General features: G+C 43.8%; 2 protein-coding genes across 6 annotated transcripts in view; one reads left to right on the top strand and one right to left on the bottom strand.

Moving 5' to 3' along the window:
* larp1 (La ribonucleoprotein 1, translational regulator) overlaps window positions 1-9,973 on the top strand; it is a 120,602-nt gene extending 110,629 nt beyond the window's left edge. The window contains 1 exon segment of the mRNA XM_080201303.1: window positions 3,763-9,973. Within this exon segment, the coding sequence (XP_080057429.1) occupies window positions 3,763-3,984 (222 nt within the window). The 3' untranslated portion in view covers window positions 3,985-9,973.
* A 3,572-nt stretch (window positions 9,974-13,545) lies between these two features.
* The window catches only part of faxdc2 (fatty acid hydroxylase domain containing 2), a 32,979-nt gene continuing 26,714 nt past the window's right edge, over window positions 13,546-19,810 (bottom strand). For all 5 annotated transcript variants that reach the window (XM_080201300.1, XM_080201299.1, XM_080201302.1 and 2 more), the window contains exons 9-10: window positions 18,906-19,072; window positions 13,546-14,538 (exon numbers count right to left, since the gene is read on the bottom strand). In XM_080201300.1, the coding sequence (XP_080057426.1) occupies window positions 14,385-14,538; window positions 18,906-19,072 (321 nt within the window). In that variant the 3' untranslated portion in view covers window positions 13,546-14,384. The remainder of the gene's footprint in view (window positions 14,539-18,905; window positions 19,073-19,810) is intronic.

Below are 19,810 nucleotides of genomic sequence, written 5' to 3'. Positions count from 1 at the left end.
GAGGAAACCCACACAACCACAGGGAGAATGCACAAACTCCCACAGACACTGGCCCAAATCCATGTATCTGCACAGCTAGCAGTGATAGTCATTGAGCTGTTGTGGTGCCTATCTGCTGGTCCAGTTTTAAGCACACACAACAACGCGAAGTACTAGGCCACTCTCGAAACATCCAAGAGCAGCCCACGCACGACCCACCATGTGCATGCCCCTCGTTAGACAACAAGGTGGACCGACACACCTGCGGAGTAAAAGAGACAAAAAATCAACATGCAGCATTAGATTTCCAGTAACATCCCAAGGCTCTGATCCTTTTTAAGACCATCTCTTATAACCCTCCATCCCTGTTTCACTCATGTGCCTATCTAAGTAAACCTTAAACGTCCAGCCTGCCTGCCTCCACCACCTTACCTGGTAGTGCATTCCATACCCCCACAACCCTCTGTGTGAAAAACCTCCCTCTAGTATCCAAATTATACTTCTCCCCCCTCACCCTTAGCTCGTGACCCCTCATGATATTTGTCTCCAATCTAGGAAAAAGCCTGCCACTGTTTACTGTAACTATACTCTTCATTATTTTATACACCTCTATCAGATCCCCCCTTAATCTCCATCTTTCTAAGGAAAAGAGCCCCAGTTTACCCAATCTTTCCTCATAACCCAGTCCTTCCATACCAGGCAGCATCCTGGTAAACCTCCTCTGCACTCTCTCCAGGGTCTCCACGTCCTTCCGGTAGTAAGGTGACCAGAACTGGACGCAGTACTCCAAATGCAGTCTAACCAACGTTCTGTACAACTGTAGCATTAGACGCCAGCTCTTATTCTCTATACCCCTTCCTATAAAGGCTAGCATTCCGTAAGCTTTCTTCGCAACCTTCTCCACCTGGTTGGGGGGTGGGGGGGGTGGGCAGTTTAGAACAGAGTTGAGGAGGAACTTCTTCACTCAAAGGGTGGTGAATCTCTGGAATTCTCTGCCTGTTGAAGTGGTGGAGGCTGCCTCGCTAAATATATTTAAGATGCGGGTTGATAGTTTTTGATAGGCAAGGGGATTAAGGGTTATGGGGAGAAGGTGGGAAAGTGGAACTGAGCCACGACAGATCAGCCATGATCTTATTGAATGGAGGGGCAGGCTCGAAGGGCTAGATGGCCTACTCCTGCTCCTATTTCTTATGTTCTTATTATGTTGCCACCTTCAGAGACTTGTGCACGTGCACACCCAGGTTCCTCTGCATTTCTATACTCTTAATTGGTCTACCCTTTATCATGTAACTCCTCCCTGCATTATTCCTTCCAAAATGCATCACCTCGCATTTATCAGGATTAAATTCCATCTGCCATCTATCTGCCCAATATACCAACCTATCTATATCCTGCTGTGTCACCTGACAATCCTCCTCACTATCTGCCAATCCTGCCATCTTGGTGTCATCTGCAAACTTACTGATCACACCACGTACGCCCTCTTCCAAGTCATTTATATATATTACGAAGAGAAGAGATTCCAGTACTGAGCCCTGTGGCACACCACTGGTGACAGACCTCCAGCTAGAAAAGGACCCTTCCACTACTACTCTCTGTCTCCTATTGCCTAGCCAGTTTTCAATCCATCTAGATACCTGTCCCTGTATCCCATGTGCCTTAACCTTTTCTACCAGCGTACCGTGAGGAACTTTGTCAGACGCCTTACTGAAATCCATATAGATGAAATCCATATAGATGACATCAACGGCTCGTCCATCGTCAACCGTTTTTGTCACCACCTCAAAAAATTCTACCAGATTCGTAAGGCAAGACCTCCCCTGAACAAAGCCACGCTGCATATCCCTAATCAGATCGCAACGCTCCAAATGCTTATACATCCTATCCCTAAGAATTTTTTCCAACAACTTTCCTACCACCGATGTCAAACTCACTGGCCTATAATTACCAGGGTTATCCCTACTGCCCTTTTTAAACAGCGGTACCACATTAGCTATCTTCCAGTCCTCTGAGACCTCAGCTGTGTCCAAAGAAGAGACACAGATTTGCGTCAGAGGCCCAGCAATTTCATCCTTCACCTCCCTAAGCAGCCTGGGATAAACGCCATCAGGCCCTGGAGCTTTATCAGTTTTTATGCTACCTAAAAATCCTAACACTTCCTCCCTCGTAATGGATATTTCCTTCAACTGATCTACAGCTCCCTCCAAGACATTACAAGACACCAAGCCCCTCTCCTTCGTGAATTGCATTTTTTAAATGGCCTTTCCTGTCTGACCTCCAGCCCTTTTGAGGTCCGTATCCTGCATCTATAGATTGATCTCCCTCCTTTTTTCCTATCGCACTCCTGGTCCATAATTGACGTGCTTCTCACCTTTCCCTACGTTGAACTGCATCTGCCACCAATCTGTACAAAAGTCTGCTGTAATCCTCCTGCAACTACCCTCAGTCTGCCATGTCTCTTAATCAGAAATTTTCAATATCTTTCTTCCTAAACCTGTATCCAAATCAAAAATAGAAGTCGTCCCAGCACAAATTCAGCCCATGTTTTGCCAACCTCAAAAACACATGGGCCCACGACAGCAGTTTGATAATCTTGTTGCCTAAGAAGCTCCTCATTCCCCTGTTCAATCCTGACTGCTCTATTCCATCCATGTTTCTTCCTTTGCTTCAGATGTTCATCAGTTTTCTTTAAGGTGAAATGTTCTCTTATTGAGCCACTCCATGTACCAACACTTCTCAGGTTTCAGCAACTATTTGCACAGATATTTCTTCAAACCCCCCACCTCAAGCTCTTATGATGATCCTCATCATTGACCCCCTAAACAGTGAAAAATAATTGTTTCTAACATTTATTTGGCTATTTTTTCTCTGGCCCCTCCCATTACTCTTCTTGAAGAGATGGATATTTTTCTGTCTGTTGTTCTTTCCGCATAATTTTTATTCGTCAGGGTTTTGGAAAGTTAAGCTTTGTGATTGATCTGTCTTGGCCTCATCTTTATTTTGGGATGGGGAGTTGGTTAGCTTGGCTGGCTGGTTTATGATGCAAAAGCAATGCCAATGGTGTGGGTTCAATTCCCTTACCGGTTAAGGTTAATCATAAAGGCCTGCCTTCTCAATCTTGCCCCTTGCCTGAGATGTGGTGATCATCAGGTTAAATAACCACCATCAGCTCTCCCCCTCAAAGGGGAGAATCGCCTATGGTCATCTGAGACGATGGCAACTTATCTTTTTACTATTTTGGGATGGACACCATCCCATCCTGGGGACTTCAAGCATAGTTTCCTTTTGAATATTGACTAACAGCAGTGATCCTGCTGACATGCAGGTTCCTGATCTTTCCATTGGAAAAACTAAGGCAAAATATCTGTTAACCATTCCCTCAGCTTAGGTATAAGATGGTCCCCTCTGCTGGGGTGTCAGGTGATGTAGATTCAATCCCAGCATGCCCTGTGACATGAGAACTAAGGAATGGTTTTTGATGAATCACCTCAAAGGACTTTAGGGGTAGATTACTTTGTTTCGAAGTAATTTAAGTGATTAATATTAAGAGCTATATAAACTGACTACTATAGTGTTTTAGTGTAGAATTATGATCATTTAAATACACATTCTGCTTTAATACTCTGACAGAACCATAGATTCTTGATAAATAAAGCATTCTATTTTTTATTCCTGGTTTAGTTCTCTAAATCGTAAAATAATTAAACATACAATGAGGAAAGTGTGCTGTTGTGTTCAATGGGGGATGCGATTCACCAGATTATACAATGATTTTTGTTGCAGCCTCCAATTTGTGATGAAGTTGGCCGCAAGCGTCATTCTTCAGCAGCTGAAGAGAAACGGCGTCTGCCATCATTGTCTTCCAGTAAAATGACGAGCACCGTGATTGAGGCTGAGACTGGGATGCAGCTCCCCTCCAAAAACACGACAGAAGCCGCCAACACCACCCTGAGCCAGGACACTGCTTCAGCGGAATCCCTGGAAGTGGAAAGTGCAGACAAATAGAGCTTTGGACTCTGCCCCTCAACCCTGGATCTTTTATTTGAACTTTAGGTATTGTCACCTCAATGACTGACTGAAAAACTGGGCCAGATATCAGACATTCTTCAATGCTGGGCAGTGGACAAGCGCATCAGCTGCCTGAAGACTTGTATTTAAAGCCAGTTTCACGTCCTTCACCCATATGAATGAATGTTGCATGAGAACAATTGGCTAAAATACAATTCACCTGCTTGATTTAGGGGTCGACAATACAGCTTCACTCAGATATCCAGAAAACACAAAAAAAACAAAAAAATCAAAACCCGTCCCTTGAGAACGGGATTAAAAAGATGCCTTATTACTGCCTGCTCCAGTTTCTGGGCAGCATATAGTTAAATTCTGCTCGCTGGGCTAATGACTCTCCTATTGGCCTGCTAGTCTTGATAAAATTATCAGTTCCTTATCCTGGATTTTGAATTGTCAAGGTTTTGTTTTTACCCGATTAAAAGTTACCGCAGGCGGGATCAAAAAGGGAAGGTGATTTAAGAGACAAATCCTATTGAGTGGCAGATACTTCTCTGTCCAGCCTTATTCCGCTTGTTCATGGTGAAGGCCATCAGTCTGATAACCAGATATAAAGACATTAGGAAGTAGCCATGGCAACGGCTCATTGACCCCCCATGTCAAACTTTCGATCAAAGTCACTACTATGGTGCCTTTGGCCACAAACATTTTATTGCTCCTGTCCAGTTGTCTTTTTTCCTTCTCCCAAATTCAGACCAGCATCACCTTGAAAAAAAAAACGCTACAGTCCAATTTCATCTTAGTTGATGAGCTGCCTGCTTGGAGTAACAACCAGTAACATTGCTGAAACTTATATCGGGCAACATCATTCTCAAAATGTTGTGTGTTACGTAGGGATGTCGCAGTGTGATTTATTTTTGATGTACTGATACAGTGGTAATCTTGAACTCCCATTATTCTAGCTGTTGTTCTGGAAATGCGACCATCACTAGGAGCACAAGGCTTGGTGTTTTCTTTTTGTTAATCATTGTCACATTATTGTGGTCTGGTTAGCAGTATGTAGAAAAGCTGAGGCCTGCGATTATTGCAGATATGCTACATCAGAGTATATTGGGACACGCTATTGTGATATTTGTAATATCAGATTATTATGTTGTGATTGGTATGCATGTTTCTCATGGCTGGGGTGAGTTACATTATTGGGCCCTGGAGAAGCCTGGTTGCTTTACTTTTCTAACTGCAGCTTGGAGCTCAGATTCTGGACTACCTTTTCCTCAAGGGGGATTGTTGGCAAGAGTTTGATCAGTGGCCAGCTAGTTGGTGGCATTCTTGGTGATAGAAATGCACTTTTTCTGCTCTTGACTGTCTTCATTGAGTGCATTTGGTGCTCATTCTTGTTCAGTCTCCCTCCCTCTTGCTCGTTCTTTGATCTCTCTTTCACTGTCTCTCTCTCTCTCTCTCTCTCATTCACTTACGCACCCAGTAGGCTTTGTTCTCCCAGGGCCACCATGCCTTCCCAACTAGTGGAGTTAGTGTTGGTAAAGTGCCCTGGGCTGTTTAGGAGGGTATGTGCAATGTAGACGGTGTTTGGGGAAAGGCTGCTGTGTCCCCATGTAACCAGTGTGGGTTGATTTTTTTTATTTGGCTAGTCCCATCTGCCATGGTGAATGCGGTAATGTTATTGCTGATTGAGTGCTGGGTGCAGCTTCTGTCTTCCTTTCTCCTCCAGGCTGAATTTCCTGAAGGATTGACTAGCTCCTGAATCTGAAGCTCTGATCCATGTTGTTGAATGTTTTAACTTCAGGTTAACGTTTGCCATTGATGCTAATTCTTCCTGAAGGTGAGTCAGTTAAATAGCAGCCACTTGCAGGATATGAAATCTTGGCCAAAGCAGGTCAGTTTAAGGAGTTTTGAGTAATGTGTGAATACTGGGGAATAACCCTGCTTCCCAGTGTGATTTTGAAAACACATATTGTTTACACCATACACTTAGGGAGTCCCAGTGACTCCCGGGAGTTCCTATATTACAGGACTACGATCACTTGTAAATCAGTCGGGTTTGACCAGTTTAACCAGAATTTTCATGCAAATCAGACTGACATATTTGTAACAAAATGGCTGCATTGTTGGCAGTAATTCAGGGTCAAGGCACCCTGAGTGCACAGCCAGCTCAGTTAGGAGAATGTGAAGCTGCTTTTATTTAAATGAGAAATACTTTAAAAATGCCTAGATCTTGAACATGTTTTATTTCAGGTAACTTGGAATATTTGGTAAGCTTCTCTTTGCTTATGTTAAACTCACACTTGCATTTAGAACTCCGGTGTCTGATTCATGGGGCAATTTGTATATAATGTGAGACCATGAAATTACAGCTGAATGTCATTTTTTTTTCTTAAGTGAAAAATATTCAAGAATCTAGCCATATTTGCCAAAGAAATTCTGGGTTTCACAGATGCTGGATATGAGTCAGTTGCACATATTATTAAAAAAAAAGGTGCTGTGGATTTATTCTGCGTTTCTCTGGGTGAAAAACACAGCTTCCACCAACAGCTAAATAACATACATTTTTCTTTCCACTTCCTCCTCCTCTTCCCATTGGACCATTTGCCTCAATGTCCCCATTGCCCCATGTTGTGTACTAGGATCTTTCATTCCACCCCATGTCCTGTATTTACCTGAACACCCCATTCTCCCCGTATTGTTTTCCTGAACACCTACCCATTCTGCTTTCTCATTTCATTTTGCCGCTGTTGGATACTGCAGCCTGCTCATGGACAAAGCATCAATGCTTGAATCATAGTCAATTGTGTATAACTAGTATTCCAGCATCCTACATGTATCTTGTTGTGAAGTCATAGCTAATAACCATTCGGCAACTAGTAAGAATCAAAACCATCTCAATGCTAACAATACTGGTCTCTCTCAGTGGCGCTCAGTGAAAAGATCAGCGCCTCTGAAACAGAGCTTGATATTAGAGCCTGACTTCCTTCCACCTGTACAGTTATTTTCAATTGTTCTAGCAAGCCTTACATTTCACAATAAAAGGCGATGAAAGATTTTCTCCTTTGAGTGAGGTTTCAGTGTGAAGGAGGAATGCACCTAGGCAGGCCTCTCCTGCATAAGCATACTGATGGGGGAGTGGAAAGAAAATTAAAGCACAAGGTATAACACTCAGTTCAGACTGGCTACAAACTTATCTTCCAAGTGTTTTCTTGCTGAAGTACATTAAGTCACTGTGCAGCAGTTAACGACTAACTCATGTACCGAATGATGAACCCAACTTTATTGTTGTGGAATATCCAGCTTTAACACTTGGTATGATTGAGTGCTCCTGGGAGCAGGTTTGATACTTGGTGTAACTGTGTTCCAGGGAGCCATGGTATCCACTTGTTCTATTTTATTTCATTCTGAAAGTATTGATGTTTAAGTTTCTGTCTAAATGGCTGGATGCTCCATCAAAACATTGTATTTGGGATTCCCCAAATGATTATATGATTTCTAAATAATTTTTCTTCTAAGCTTTCAAACTATACATGAGGTTTCATTTTTGCAGTAATACTCAAGCGTTCAGAAAGACCTTGAACTGAAGATTGCAGTTAAGAGCTGGAATGTTTTATATGGTTGCTGTCTGGACAGAAATCTACGCCTCCCTCTGTGTTTGGCAATCACATGTCAAAACAACTTGATTGAAAATGCAAAATGTACCTCTTTTATCAAGTTACTGAGAGCTATAAAAAGTCCTGAGAATGTGTAATGAATTGTTCATGGAATGGGCAGTCCCTGGCAGAGGAGGCAAATGTAGTGTTCAGGGTATGGACAGCTGTGGGCAGAGGAAGGTATGTCCCTCCAATTAGTTGTTCAGGAGTCTGTTAAAATCTCTGGAAAAGTTCCACACTTCAGCTTGCTTCTAGCTTTCTTGAAACTCCTGCACGAGTTGTAAAGCTATTGGGTAAAGTGTGGTGATCCTTTCTTTAAAGGTGCTGTTCAATTCATTTACTCCAGAATCCAGCCCTGTTCTCTCTGGAATAATAGCAGTTATGTGAAATTACTGGAGCAAATCCTCAGCTAGTGACACACAAGCTGTTGTGCTTGATTGCAGCCTGGACCGGCTGCAAATTACTCTGCTGTTGACCTAGCAACAGATGTCAGTTCGGTTCAGATCAGTAATGTGATCTCACTTGAGATCGTTTGTTGATCCCTCAGACTGAGGAGTCAACAAACTCCCCAAGGTTTCAAATCCAGAGCTGAGAGTGTAAGGTGGTGAGTTAGAACAGAATGCTTCAGTGCACTAGGCAGCATTGATACACTTGACAAGAATGGTTGCCTGAAACCAGTAAGGAACGGACTGGGTGCCTTGCTGGCTTAGAACACGAGTTTATATCAATGTTACTGTTTACAGAAAAGATTGGGGGAGGGTCCTGGTAGAATTGACTTGAAACTTGGAGGTGTAAATAGTGCAGGAGCTGGTACAGTGCTTTGGGTGCATCTTTAAAAACAGCTTCGTGAATTCTGAGCTTTTTGGCGTCAGTTTTTTGCACCAGGAACTGAATGCGGGAGGGTAGGGGGGAGGGGCGGAATGGGTGCATTTCTTGGAACATTTAATTCTATTTCCAATATTCAATTTTCAAATTATTGAGCTGTAAATGTGCTAGATTTGGCGAGACGGTTTCTTGTTGTGTGGTCGGGCTTGCACTAGTTTACTTTCTTTGATAGACATACTTCCTACTGACCTTCCTTCATTAGGAATGTCCAAACCTGTTTGTAAGCCCATTCTAATTAGCAAGTTTCTCAGTTCTTTTCACTTCAACTTCCAACCGTTTCACATACACAAGACTACTTCAAGTCATTATGCTTAATTTTTTTATTCCATCCAAATCTTAGTAAATGGGATTTTAGTTTTAATTTGAATGCTTCTGCACATAGGGAATAAGAGCTTGTCCTTTTCATGTGCAAATGTGTAAAGGAACTATGCACAGTGCCAGAGGCTCCACATATTGCAATCTTATCCCAAGAGCTGGGACAGCCAGGTCCTTGCAGGTTTGGGTGGTCAGGTCTTTGTGGGCTGCAGACTGACCTCTGCTGGTAAACATGTACGCTGGAACACTAGTGCGATTATATTTTAAATGTGAATGTCACTGCATATAGAGGGGAATAAGAGTGTCCTTTCAAGGGCAAATTTAGAATTGAACCACACACAGGTTCCACATATTGCAATCCTGCCCGTGCTATCACAGGCTGGGACCTCCAGAGCGGGTAGCCATGTCCTCACGGATTGCAATTTGACCTGATGGTAAACACAAACGCTAGAACACTAGCATGGTTCTATTTGCTGGCTTCTCCTCCCAGCCCAAAATAATTCAATGTCCAGATCCTGATAGTTCTGAATTTGAAATGCCTCCTCCTGGCTGGGCATCTGTATTTAAAAGTCTGTTTTCTCCGCTGAGAGCTGATAACTCAATTTCAGCTGCTTCATCACTTAACGCTCCCAGCTTTCAATCGCCAGGAATGTTGATCAGGTGGCACAGCTTTGAGCACAACCTATTGTAAAATAGATTGACAGGTTGATGGTTGGAAAAGGGATCCAGTGCTTTCATGGGCCAGGAATCACCTCTTAACAGCAGTGTGTGGCTCAGTATTTATTACAGTTCCTTAGCAGTTTAAATATAGACATGCAGAGCTAGGCTGAGTGAAACATTAACCTGAAGTGGAATGCCCAGAGTGCCTGCTGTTGAGTCTCCTTATCCTGGCTGCTGGAATATTAGAAACTACAACAAATGCAGATTTATCCCACTTTTAAAAACAAACTTGTAAAATACTTGAACAAGAGCTTGTAACATAAACTATTAATCACTTAGAGTATTTGCTTTTTAGTCTGATGTGGTTCCTTCCGGGTAGTGTTTTGCCCTTTGTAATTTGTGGTAATTCTGCTTTCCTTTTATATAAAAGAATCAGTTAAAATGTACAAAAAATTAAAAAAAAACACAAATGACTAGTGTTTGAGTCTGGTTATTTCAATAGGAATGGAGTGTGATATTGTGAACTACAAAATGCACCTTGTCCCCTTATCTATTTATCACTGGTGCACAGGTAAACGGCTTGCTGATTCTCTGCCTAGCTTCCTTTGTTTATCCCTTTGTTTATCAGGTAACCAATGCCAGTCAGACTGCCCAAGCATGTGTTTGGGGGGTGCGGTGGTAGACGTGATGGACCAAATGGCCTAGTACTGCTCCTATATCTTATGGTATGTTTTCGAAACTGCTGTTGAGTTTCCACTTTATATTTGACACCCGTGACAAGCTTTATAATCCCAACTTTTGCTGTTACTTTTTTTTCCTAATTCATTTCTTCTGCCTCAGCAAGACTGCTGAAATCCTTTTCTACACCTTTGTTACCTCTAGATCTGACCCTGCTGGCCAGGCTGACAGTTTCATGGGTACTTTTACTGGCCAGATTTTTAAAAATTGAATGCAGATTCTCTCACTGACACACTGACAATAGCCCAGTGATCAAACCATACCAACAGCCTGAAATGTGAACTGTTTCTTCACATGCCCTGCCTGACCTTTTGCGATTTCCAGCAAATTTCTTGTATTTAAATTGACTACTTATATAGACTTCACCTCAAAACTGGCACTGGACTCTTTTGCAAAATCTTTTGAGTACAACGAGAGAGTGAAAAGAATGAGTTCAGCAAATCCACTGCGCTAGTGTGGGTGGCTGGCTGCTGCAGCCTCCTGTAGGTGTCTTTCCAGCCAGGGAGGAAATGTGTTTCAAGGAAACTGGAGGAACTGAAAGTCTAGCCACAGCTACGTGACATCTTTGCTTATGAGTGGAGGGCAGATTTGAGATCACATTCAGTGGTGTTACATTTGGCTGTGCTTGCTTACCAAATGACCTTCCAGCAAAAGGGTGCAAATAAAATCTTGCAGCTAATTGTGGGAGCAGCAACAGAATTGTGCTTTTTAAACTGAAGTTTAAGCTATGATGAGCAAAAGGAGGGCAACATGGAAGTCAATGGGGCAAGTCTGCAACTGCATGTTAACGTGTGGTTAGGGGCAACTTGACCAGGTTGCGTTCCAGCTTTAAAAGTTTGTTTATTAATGTCACAAGTAGGTTTACATTAACACTGCAATGAAATTACTGTGAAAATCCCCCATTCGCCATACTCCAGCATCTGTTCAGGTACATTGAGGGGGAATTTTAGCATAGCCAATGCACCTAACCACATCTTTCGGATTGTGGGAGGAAACCAGAGCACCTGGAGGAAACCCACCAGACATGGGGAGAACGTGCAGACTCTGCGCAGTGATCCAAGCTGCAAATTAAACCTGGGTCCCTGGTGCTTTGAGGTAACAGTGCTTGCCACTGTGCTGCCAGTGTAGAAAACACATCATAGGGGAAGGGGTTTAACACTGCTTGTAATGAAGACAAGCCACTATCAATGAGAAGGCCATCACTTTTTGCTGGGGAGTTTATACATGGGGAGAAATGGAAAGGATAGAGTGAATGAAGAAGAGATGTAAAGTTGAAATCAGCAAGTCAATGAAGTGGCTGAGGGAAGAGAGAGTGAGAAACTTGGCATGGTGGGTACTTGAAAGTGATGTTAGTGCAACAGGATGAGATGCTCAGGAGAAAGTCCCTGACAAGCAAAAATACAGTCCAAGGTATGCTTTCGTGATTTGAGTCGTACCACCACAGAAGGTCTTGGCAGGGCAAGTGATAGAAGATATAGCCAGGTGGGGAGGCTTCATTTAGAGAAAAAAGTGTTATCATCCCTTAAGGTTTCTGTCAAGGCCATGAATCTGATACAATTGGCTGCAAAAGATCTGATGAATGGAAATTGAATGTACATTCTGGAGGAAGGCGCAGACAGTGATAATAATGGCTCATCCACAAACAGCGCTCTGAGGGTGGTGAGGTGAATCGGAAGTTGGTGACCAAGTCCACTGGGCAAGAATGGTGTAGGAATGGTCAGTTGCCAACAACGTGAGAGAGGTTGGACCAGCTTCATCTGCATTGCTTCTGCAAATTTAACCTTCCCTCTGGCTCCATGGGACAGTCATGATGTAGAGATGCCAGCGTTGGACTGGAGTAAACACAGTAAGAACTGGTTGAACTTAGCCCTGGTGTTGTGAGATGACTTACTGTGTTTCATGGGACAGTGGCAGGAATGAAAAATTTATGTTGAGATTGTGGGGGTGGGGGGGGGGTACTTGGAGCAGCATGAGGGAGAAACGTGGAAGGTATTTCTGCATAACAGGAAGGGGCTAACCCAAGGCAAAGAGAAAAGGTGACTAAAATATGGGTTTGGTCTGGAACAGCAGCCAAAATGTGCTGCAACTGCATACTGAACATTGGTTAAATATGGCAGAGTGGGCACATCTTGGCCTTTTGGCTAAGGTCAAGTGTAGTATCGACATGCTGCACTTAGTTGAAGTCATTAGGTTACATTTCAGCTTCATTTGAAGCAATTTTTTAAAGCAGCATCTTGGCCTTTTGGCTAAAATGCAAATGAGATCAAGCCTTGGAGGAGGTGCAATGCCAACTCCAATCAGCTTGTTTCATGTAGATCAAGCCCAAGACAGGAAATGAGAGCCGTGTCTTGTCAGCTTGGATCGGGAATGTCTCACCTTGTTGCGACTCTGAATTGGACTTGATTGAATTGGAATAAAAACAAAAAAAAATGGCAGACTGGGCAGGAAGAATTATATTGCTGTTCTTTCACTATCAGAGTTAAAATCCTGGATCCCAACAGCAGTGTGTGTGTACTCACACTTTGCATTGAAAGTTCAAAGCAGCTCACCATCCCTAGAGCAATAAGGGGGGGATGGGCAATAAATGCTGGCTTCATGGTGATACCCACATCTTATGGAAGAATGTAAAAAAAAAAGTCCAAAGTGTGAATATTTGTGAGATTAAGTAACATTACAGAATGGATGGTTTGAGTTTGGAACACTAATGAATTGATGCTGGTTTAGAGTTTGTGGAATAAGATCAAGTCCAGGAGCTGAGCCTGGGGACAAAGGTTTGGAGTCAAACAGGGGTGCAGTGAAGTTGAACACTGATCTTTGTGTTAGTGACTGACACCAGCAGTGACTAAATCCCAAGCAGCTTGGGAAATTCTTGGGAAGCCAGCAAGCTGGTCTAGGAATAACTGTCTAACTGGAAAATTGAAACTTCCCCACACCTGAAGAAGGGACACCGTTTCCGAAAGCTTGTGGGATTACTATCAAATAATCTGGTTGGACTCTAATCTGGTATTGTGAGACTTCTAACTAGAAAAGCAGCATTTTAAAGGATGAATCAGTTGACATTAGATGTGGAGAACGTCCAGCAGAGGGAGCCGATGAGATCTCCAGAAATTCCCATCCAAAGACATTAAAAGCAGGAATGTGACATGGGATTCTATGTATCAGAGGCAGAGTGAAGTTGAGTTAGGAAAAGGTCAATGCATTGGAATTGTGTTCTATACAGAGTATTGTCTTATCAACATTCTTTATAAAGCACACTGCATTAATGTAAAAAAAAGCTTTGTTAATCATCTGACTGATCACAGTGAACAACAGTTAGCTGCAGAAATTTATTTGTAAATTAGAATTCAAGAGTTGCTGCACAAATAAAAGCTTTTGCAGGATGCTAACCTGCAGTTTGAGATACTTCTAGTACAGGATGTGCCAGTGTGAGCAGGGACACCTGCTTAAACAGAGAGCAAACTGTGTGCAGTTTTGGGCGCCGCACCTGCGCAAGGATATTTTGGCCCTGGAGGGAGTGCAGAGGAGGTTTACTAGGCTGATACCGGAGTTGAGGGGATTGAGCTATGAGGAGAGGCTGAATAAACTAGGCTTGTACTCGTTAGAGTTTAGAAGAATGAGGGGAGATCTCATTGAGACGTATAAGATGATGAATGGGATGGATAGGATAGAGGTGGAGACTCTTCCCGCTCAAAAAAGACAGTAGGACTAGGGGGCACAGCCTCAAGATAAAGGGGAGGTGGTTTAGAACGGAGTTGAGGAGGAACTTCTTCACTCAAAGGGTGGTGAATCTCTGGAATTCTCTGCCCATTGAAGTGGTGGAGGCTGCCTCGCTAAATATTTTTAAGAAGCGGGTTGATGGGTTCTTGATAAGAGAGGGGATTAAGGGTTATGGGGAGAGGGTGGGAAAGTGGAACTGAACCACGACAGATCAGCCATGATCTTATTGAATGGCGGGGCAGGCTCGAAGGGCTAGATGGCCTACTCCTGCTCCTATTTCTTATGTTCTTATGTTCTTAAACTTCACACAGCACAGCACATTAAAAGAAAAACAATCTCCTCACAAACAAATCAAACTGCAAGCAGCAAGTATTAATCATCAGTGTGGAAATGATTAAGGATTGTGAAGTTGATAGTTTTAAGCAGCCTTCACTTGCGCTTGAGGGAATCAGGAATGCTTTCGGACAAAGGAGTGAGGCTCAGTAGGAGAGTGTGGCGTTCGTAAGCTTTGCTCTCCCTGAATATAGTGTCAGTCTGGTGTAGGCGGTCCAGGACTCCCAACACTCCATAACATTGGTTAAACCTGCAAACACAAAGCCCATTCATTCATTTCACAAAATACTCTAGAAATCCACTGAATTCAAATATCCCATTCTAATTTTTCAGCACTGTTTAGAAGGAGCAGACACTGTAAGAAGTCTCAACACCAGGTTAAAGTCCAACAGGTTTATTTAGTGGCAAAAGCCACTAGCTTTTGGAGTGCTGCCCCTTCATCAGGTGCGTGTGAAGTGGCAGCACTCAAAGCTAGTGGCTTTTGCCACCAAATAAACCTGTTGGACTTCACCTTGGTGTTGTGAGACTTCTTAAAGTGTTTACCCCAGTCCAACGCCAGTATCTCCATAGAAGCAGCAGACTCAATGGGGGGAGGGAGAACACATTCCCCTCGGCACTGACACTGAGGAAGGTGTGTCAGGGAGGTGGGAGGAACAGTTCCTCTGGGGCACTATCTCCAAGGAATTTAAATTCAATGAAATTTGGAATATAATGCTAGTCTGAGACTTAAATCATGAAACCATCAAATGTTGAAATTATAATGAGCGGTTTGTTTCTTAGCCAGCACAGACACAATGGGCTGAATAGCTTCTTCCTGCGCCATAACTTTTCTATGGCACTATGAGATCTGCCATCCTTACCCAGTCTGGCCACACATGATTCCAGACTCCAGAAATCAGGAGCGCCAATGAAAACCACAGCATTATGGTGGTTGACCCATGAGCACACTCTGAAATGGCAGATAAAGCCACTCAGTTAAAGGGCAATTAGGGATGGGCAAATGCCCACATCTCTCAGTTTTTTTAAAATGCTGCAGAGAAACTTGGAGATTTTTAAGCCGCTCCCCCTTTTCTCCATTTTAGATCAGAATGGATCCAACATCTAAGTAGTTAAAAACCCCATGAACTCTCAGCAATCTGATCATGAGCATCTTTACAGAATCTATCCATCACTGACTATCCAGAGATCGCCAATGGCAAAGCAATGCACGCAAGGCTTTATGAGGGCACCATAATCTAGCCCAAATAACAAGAGGAGCTAACGTCACTCATTCTTAAAGCAGCAACAGATTGTCACTGATCTAACCATGGAGCGAATCGCATGGTCACTATGGATTGAGTCAGAGGAACAATCATTCTGAACTATGTGCCCACAGCAGTCACTCTGATTGAACTGTTGATCAAACTCTGACCCAATGGTGGACTGAACCTGACGAACAGTCAAACTGTCCCTGTGATCGTCAGTCTCACCATCACACTTAAAACACTGAATATTAGAACATAGAACATTACAGCGCAGAACAGGCCCTTCGGCCCACGATGTTGCGCCGACCAGTTTTTTTCAAAAAAAAACACTGACCCACTAATCTAAACCAATCCCTTTTCGTCCATAAACCTATCCAAAGATCTCTTAAACGCCCCCAAACTAGGTGCATTTACAACCGCAGCAGGCAGGGCATTCCAATCCCTCACCACCCTCTGGGTAAAGAACCTACCCCTGACATCCGTCCTATAACTACCCCCCCTTAATTTAAAGCCATGCCCCCTCGCGCTAGCTTTCTCCATCCGAGGAAAAAGGCTATCACCATCCACCCTATCTAAACCTCTAATCATCTTATATGTTTCAATAAGATCCCCTCTTAGCCTCCTTCTTTCCAGCGAAAACAACCCCAAATCCCTCAGTCTCTCCTCATAGGACCTCCCCTCCATACCAGGCAACATCCTGGTAAACCTCCTCTGCACCCTCTCCAAAGCCTCCACGTCCTTCCTGTAATGTGGGGACCAGAACTGCACACAGTACTCCAAGTGCGGCCGCACCAGAGTTGTGTACAGTTGCAACATGACGCTGCGACTCCTAAATTCAATCCCCCTACCAATAAACGCCAAGACACCGTACGCCTTCTTAACAACCTTATCTACTTGATTCCCAACTTTCAGGGATCTATGTGCACATACACCTAGATCCCTCTGCTCCTCCACACTATTCAAAGTCCTCCCGTTAGCCCTATACTCAACACATCTGTTACTCCTACCGAAATGAATCACCTCACACTTCTCTGCATTAAACTCCATCCGCCACCTCGCGGCCCAGCTCTGCAACCTGTCTAAGTCACCCTGCAAACTATGACACCCTTCCTCACAATCTACCACACCTCCGACTTTGGTGTCATCAGCAAACTTACTAATCCACCCAACTATACCCTCATCCAGATCATTAATAAAAATTACAAACAGCAGTGGCCCCGAAACAGGTCCCTGAGGCACACCACTCGTAACCGAACTCCATGACGAATATTCACCATCAACCACCACCCTCTGTCTCCTATCTGCTAGCCAATTCCTGATCCAAGTACCTAGATTACCCCCAATCCCATACATCTGCATTTTCTGCAGAAGCCTACCACGGTGAACCTTATCAAACGCCTTACTAAAATCCATATATACCACGTCAACTGCCTTACCCCTATCCACCTCTTTGGTCACATTCTCAAAGAACTCAATAAGGTTAGTAAGGCACGACCTACCTGCTACAAAACCATGTTGACTGTCTCTAATCAATTCATTACTCTCCAAATAACTATAAATCCTATCCCTAATAATTCTTTCTAAAACCTTGCCCACAACAGAAGTAAGACTCACCGGTCTATAATTCCCAGGGAAGTCTCTGTTCCCCTTCTTAAACAATGGGACAACATTCGCTGTCCTCCAATCTTCCGGCACTATACCAGAGACCAACGATGACCTGAAGATCAGAGCCAGAGGCTCTGCAATCACCTCTCTAGCCTCCCAGAGAATCCTAGGGTAAATCCCGTCCGGAGCAAGGGACTTATCTACTTTCAAGCCCTCTAGAATATCCAGCACATCCCCGGTATCAACTGCAATACTTTCTATTTTACACCCCTGCACCCCAGTGTCCTCCTCAGCTACATTCATGTCCCCCTGTGTGAACACCGAAGAGAAATATTGGTTCAATGCCTCTCCAATCTCTTCCGGTTCCACACACAACTTCCCTCTACTGTCTGTAACTGGCCCTAATCTTGCCCTAACCTTCTGTTCTTGACATACCTATAGAACGCCTTAGGATTCTCCTTAATCCTATCAGCCAAAGTCTTCTCATGTCCTCTTTTAGCCCTTCTTAACTCCCTCTTCAACTCCCTCCTAGCCAATCTAAAGCTTTCTAATGCACTACCTGAGCCCTCAAGCCTCATCCGAACATAAGCCTCCTTTTTCTTCCTAACCAACGAATCAGCTTTTTCAGTACACCACGGTTCCCTAGCCCTACCAAATCCTCCTTGTCTGACAGGGACATACCTATCACAGACCCGCAGTAGCTGCACCTTGAAAAAATTCCACATTTCGGACGTTCCCAGTCCCTGTAATCTCCTAGTCCAACCTATGCTTCCTAATTCTCTCCTAATAGCCTCATAATTACCCTTCCCCCAGCTAAAACTACTGACCCGAGGTTCATGCCTATCCCTTTCCATCACTAAGGTGAACGTAACCGAATTGTGGTCACTATCACCAAAATGCACACCAACTTCCAAGTCTAGCACCTGGTCTGGCTCATTACCCAGCACCAAATCCAATATAGCCTCACCTCTAGTTGGCCTATCTACATACTGAGTCAAAAAACCTTCCTGCACACTTTGAACAAAAACTGACCCCTCTAACGAGCTAGAGCTATAGCAATTCCAATCAATATTAGTAAAGTTAAAGTCCCCCATGACAATTACCCTATTACTTTCACTCCTAACCAGGATCGTCTCCGCAATCCTTTCCTCAACCTCTCTAGAACTTTTTGGAGGTCTATAAAAGACTCCCAGCAGGGTGACCTCTCCTCTCCTATTTCTAATCTCCGCCCATACTACCTCAACAGACAAGTCCTCATCAAACTTCCTCTCTGACACTGTGATACAGTCCTTGACCAATAATGCTACCCCTCCCCCCCTTCTACCTCCTTCTCTACTCCGACTAAAACATTTGTACCCCGGGACCTGCAACATCCATTCCTGCCCCTGCTCTATCCATGTCTCTGAAATGGCCACAACATCGAAGTCCCAGGTACTGATCCACGCTGCAAGTTCATCCACTTTATTGCGAATACTCCTCGCATTAAAGTATACGCATTTCAAACCCTGCTCTGCCCCACCCCCACAATGCCGTGCATTGCAGTCCCCATCTATGCCCCCCTCACTTTCACCCCCTCCACTCAGGATCCCACCCCCCCCTCTGAATCAGTTTAAACCACTATTGTCAGAAATTGTTGGGTTTTTCAACGTTTAACTCTGATTTCTCCCAGTGCGACTGACTTCCCCCATGGGATGGCAAGGGTGGATTTAATCGTGGGACATTGTATATTCTACCTCTGAAACTCAGCCTCAAATCTCTTGGTGCTTACTTGAGGTGATGAAAGTCGTGGAACTCTGGCGATGGGAGCAGTGGGAGGTGATAACCGCAGTGTGAAATGGTAGAAAGCAGGAGTGCCAATGAAAACCACAGCATCATGGTTGCCACATGAGATCCCAGAAATATCGGTCCGACCATAGGTGGCAGCATGTTGGACATCTAAGAAACGAGAAAGATGAAAGAGTGAGTGCTGCTGACATAACAACACGGCTGCTCACATGGAGACAAACATGCACACACGCACATGACATACGTGCACGTGAAGGTGCTTCACTGAATCATGAACATTTACAGAACAGATGAAGGATATTTCAGGCAGCACACACTGACAACAGGAATTAGGTTAAGGTGGGAGTTTGGTATGGAAACAAACCAAGAGGGAAATATGAAATACATAAATGGGCAATTTAAAGGAATACAAAGGAATTGCAATAAATAAAAATCTACATATAGTTAGAGTAAGGGGACATTAAACTAGTACAAAATCACAAAATGAAATAAATTTTTAAGCAAAATCTTGAAATAGTTGAATCCCATTGCCGGCAGTTCCTGTGCCACGTGGGAAGCCCCGGGATATTCAGCCATGCAGAGGATGTCACCAATTGCTCAAACTTCAAGTTCAGGGTTTCTCAGCTTGAGAAGCATAGGACATAGAGGAGCGGGAGAATATTCTGGAACATGTGTTTCCGGAGGTAGTCACCCTGCAGTACCAGAGAGTTGAGGAAGCCAGTCCGTGGGTGGCCATCAGTAGACCAGGAAGTGGCAGGCGGTGCAGAAATCCTCCAGGAGCAGTGAGTATGAATGAAGGTGATGACACTTCTGGGGAGTGCAGGCTAGAACATCTCTATGGCACTACAGGGCAAATGGCTGAATTGAAGGGCACATCAAAGAATGGAA

The sequence above is a fragment of the Carcharhinus amblyrhynchos genome, chromosome 13 (assembly GCF_965287045.1).
Source record: "Carcharhinus amblyrhynchos chromosome 13, sCarAmb.v2.hapA, whole genome shotgun sequence".
In the NCBI taxonomy this organism is placed as follows: domain Eukaryota; kingdom Metazoa; phylum Chordata; class Chondrichthyes; order Carcharhiniformes; family Carcharhinidae; genus Carcharhinus; species Carcharhinus amblyrhynchos.
Note: the sequence above shows the minus strand (reverse complement) of the source record. Positions and strands in the feature narration are given on the sequence as shown.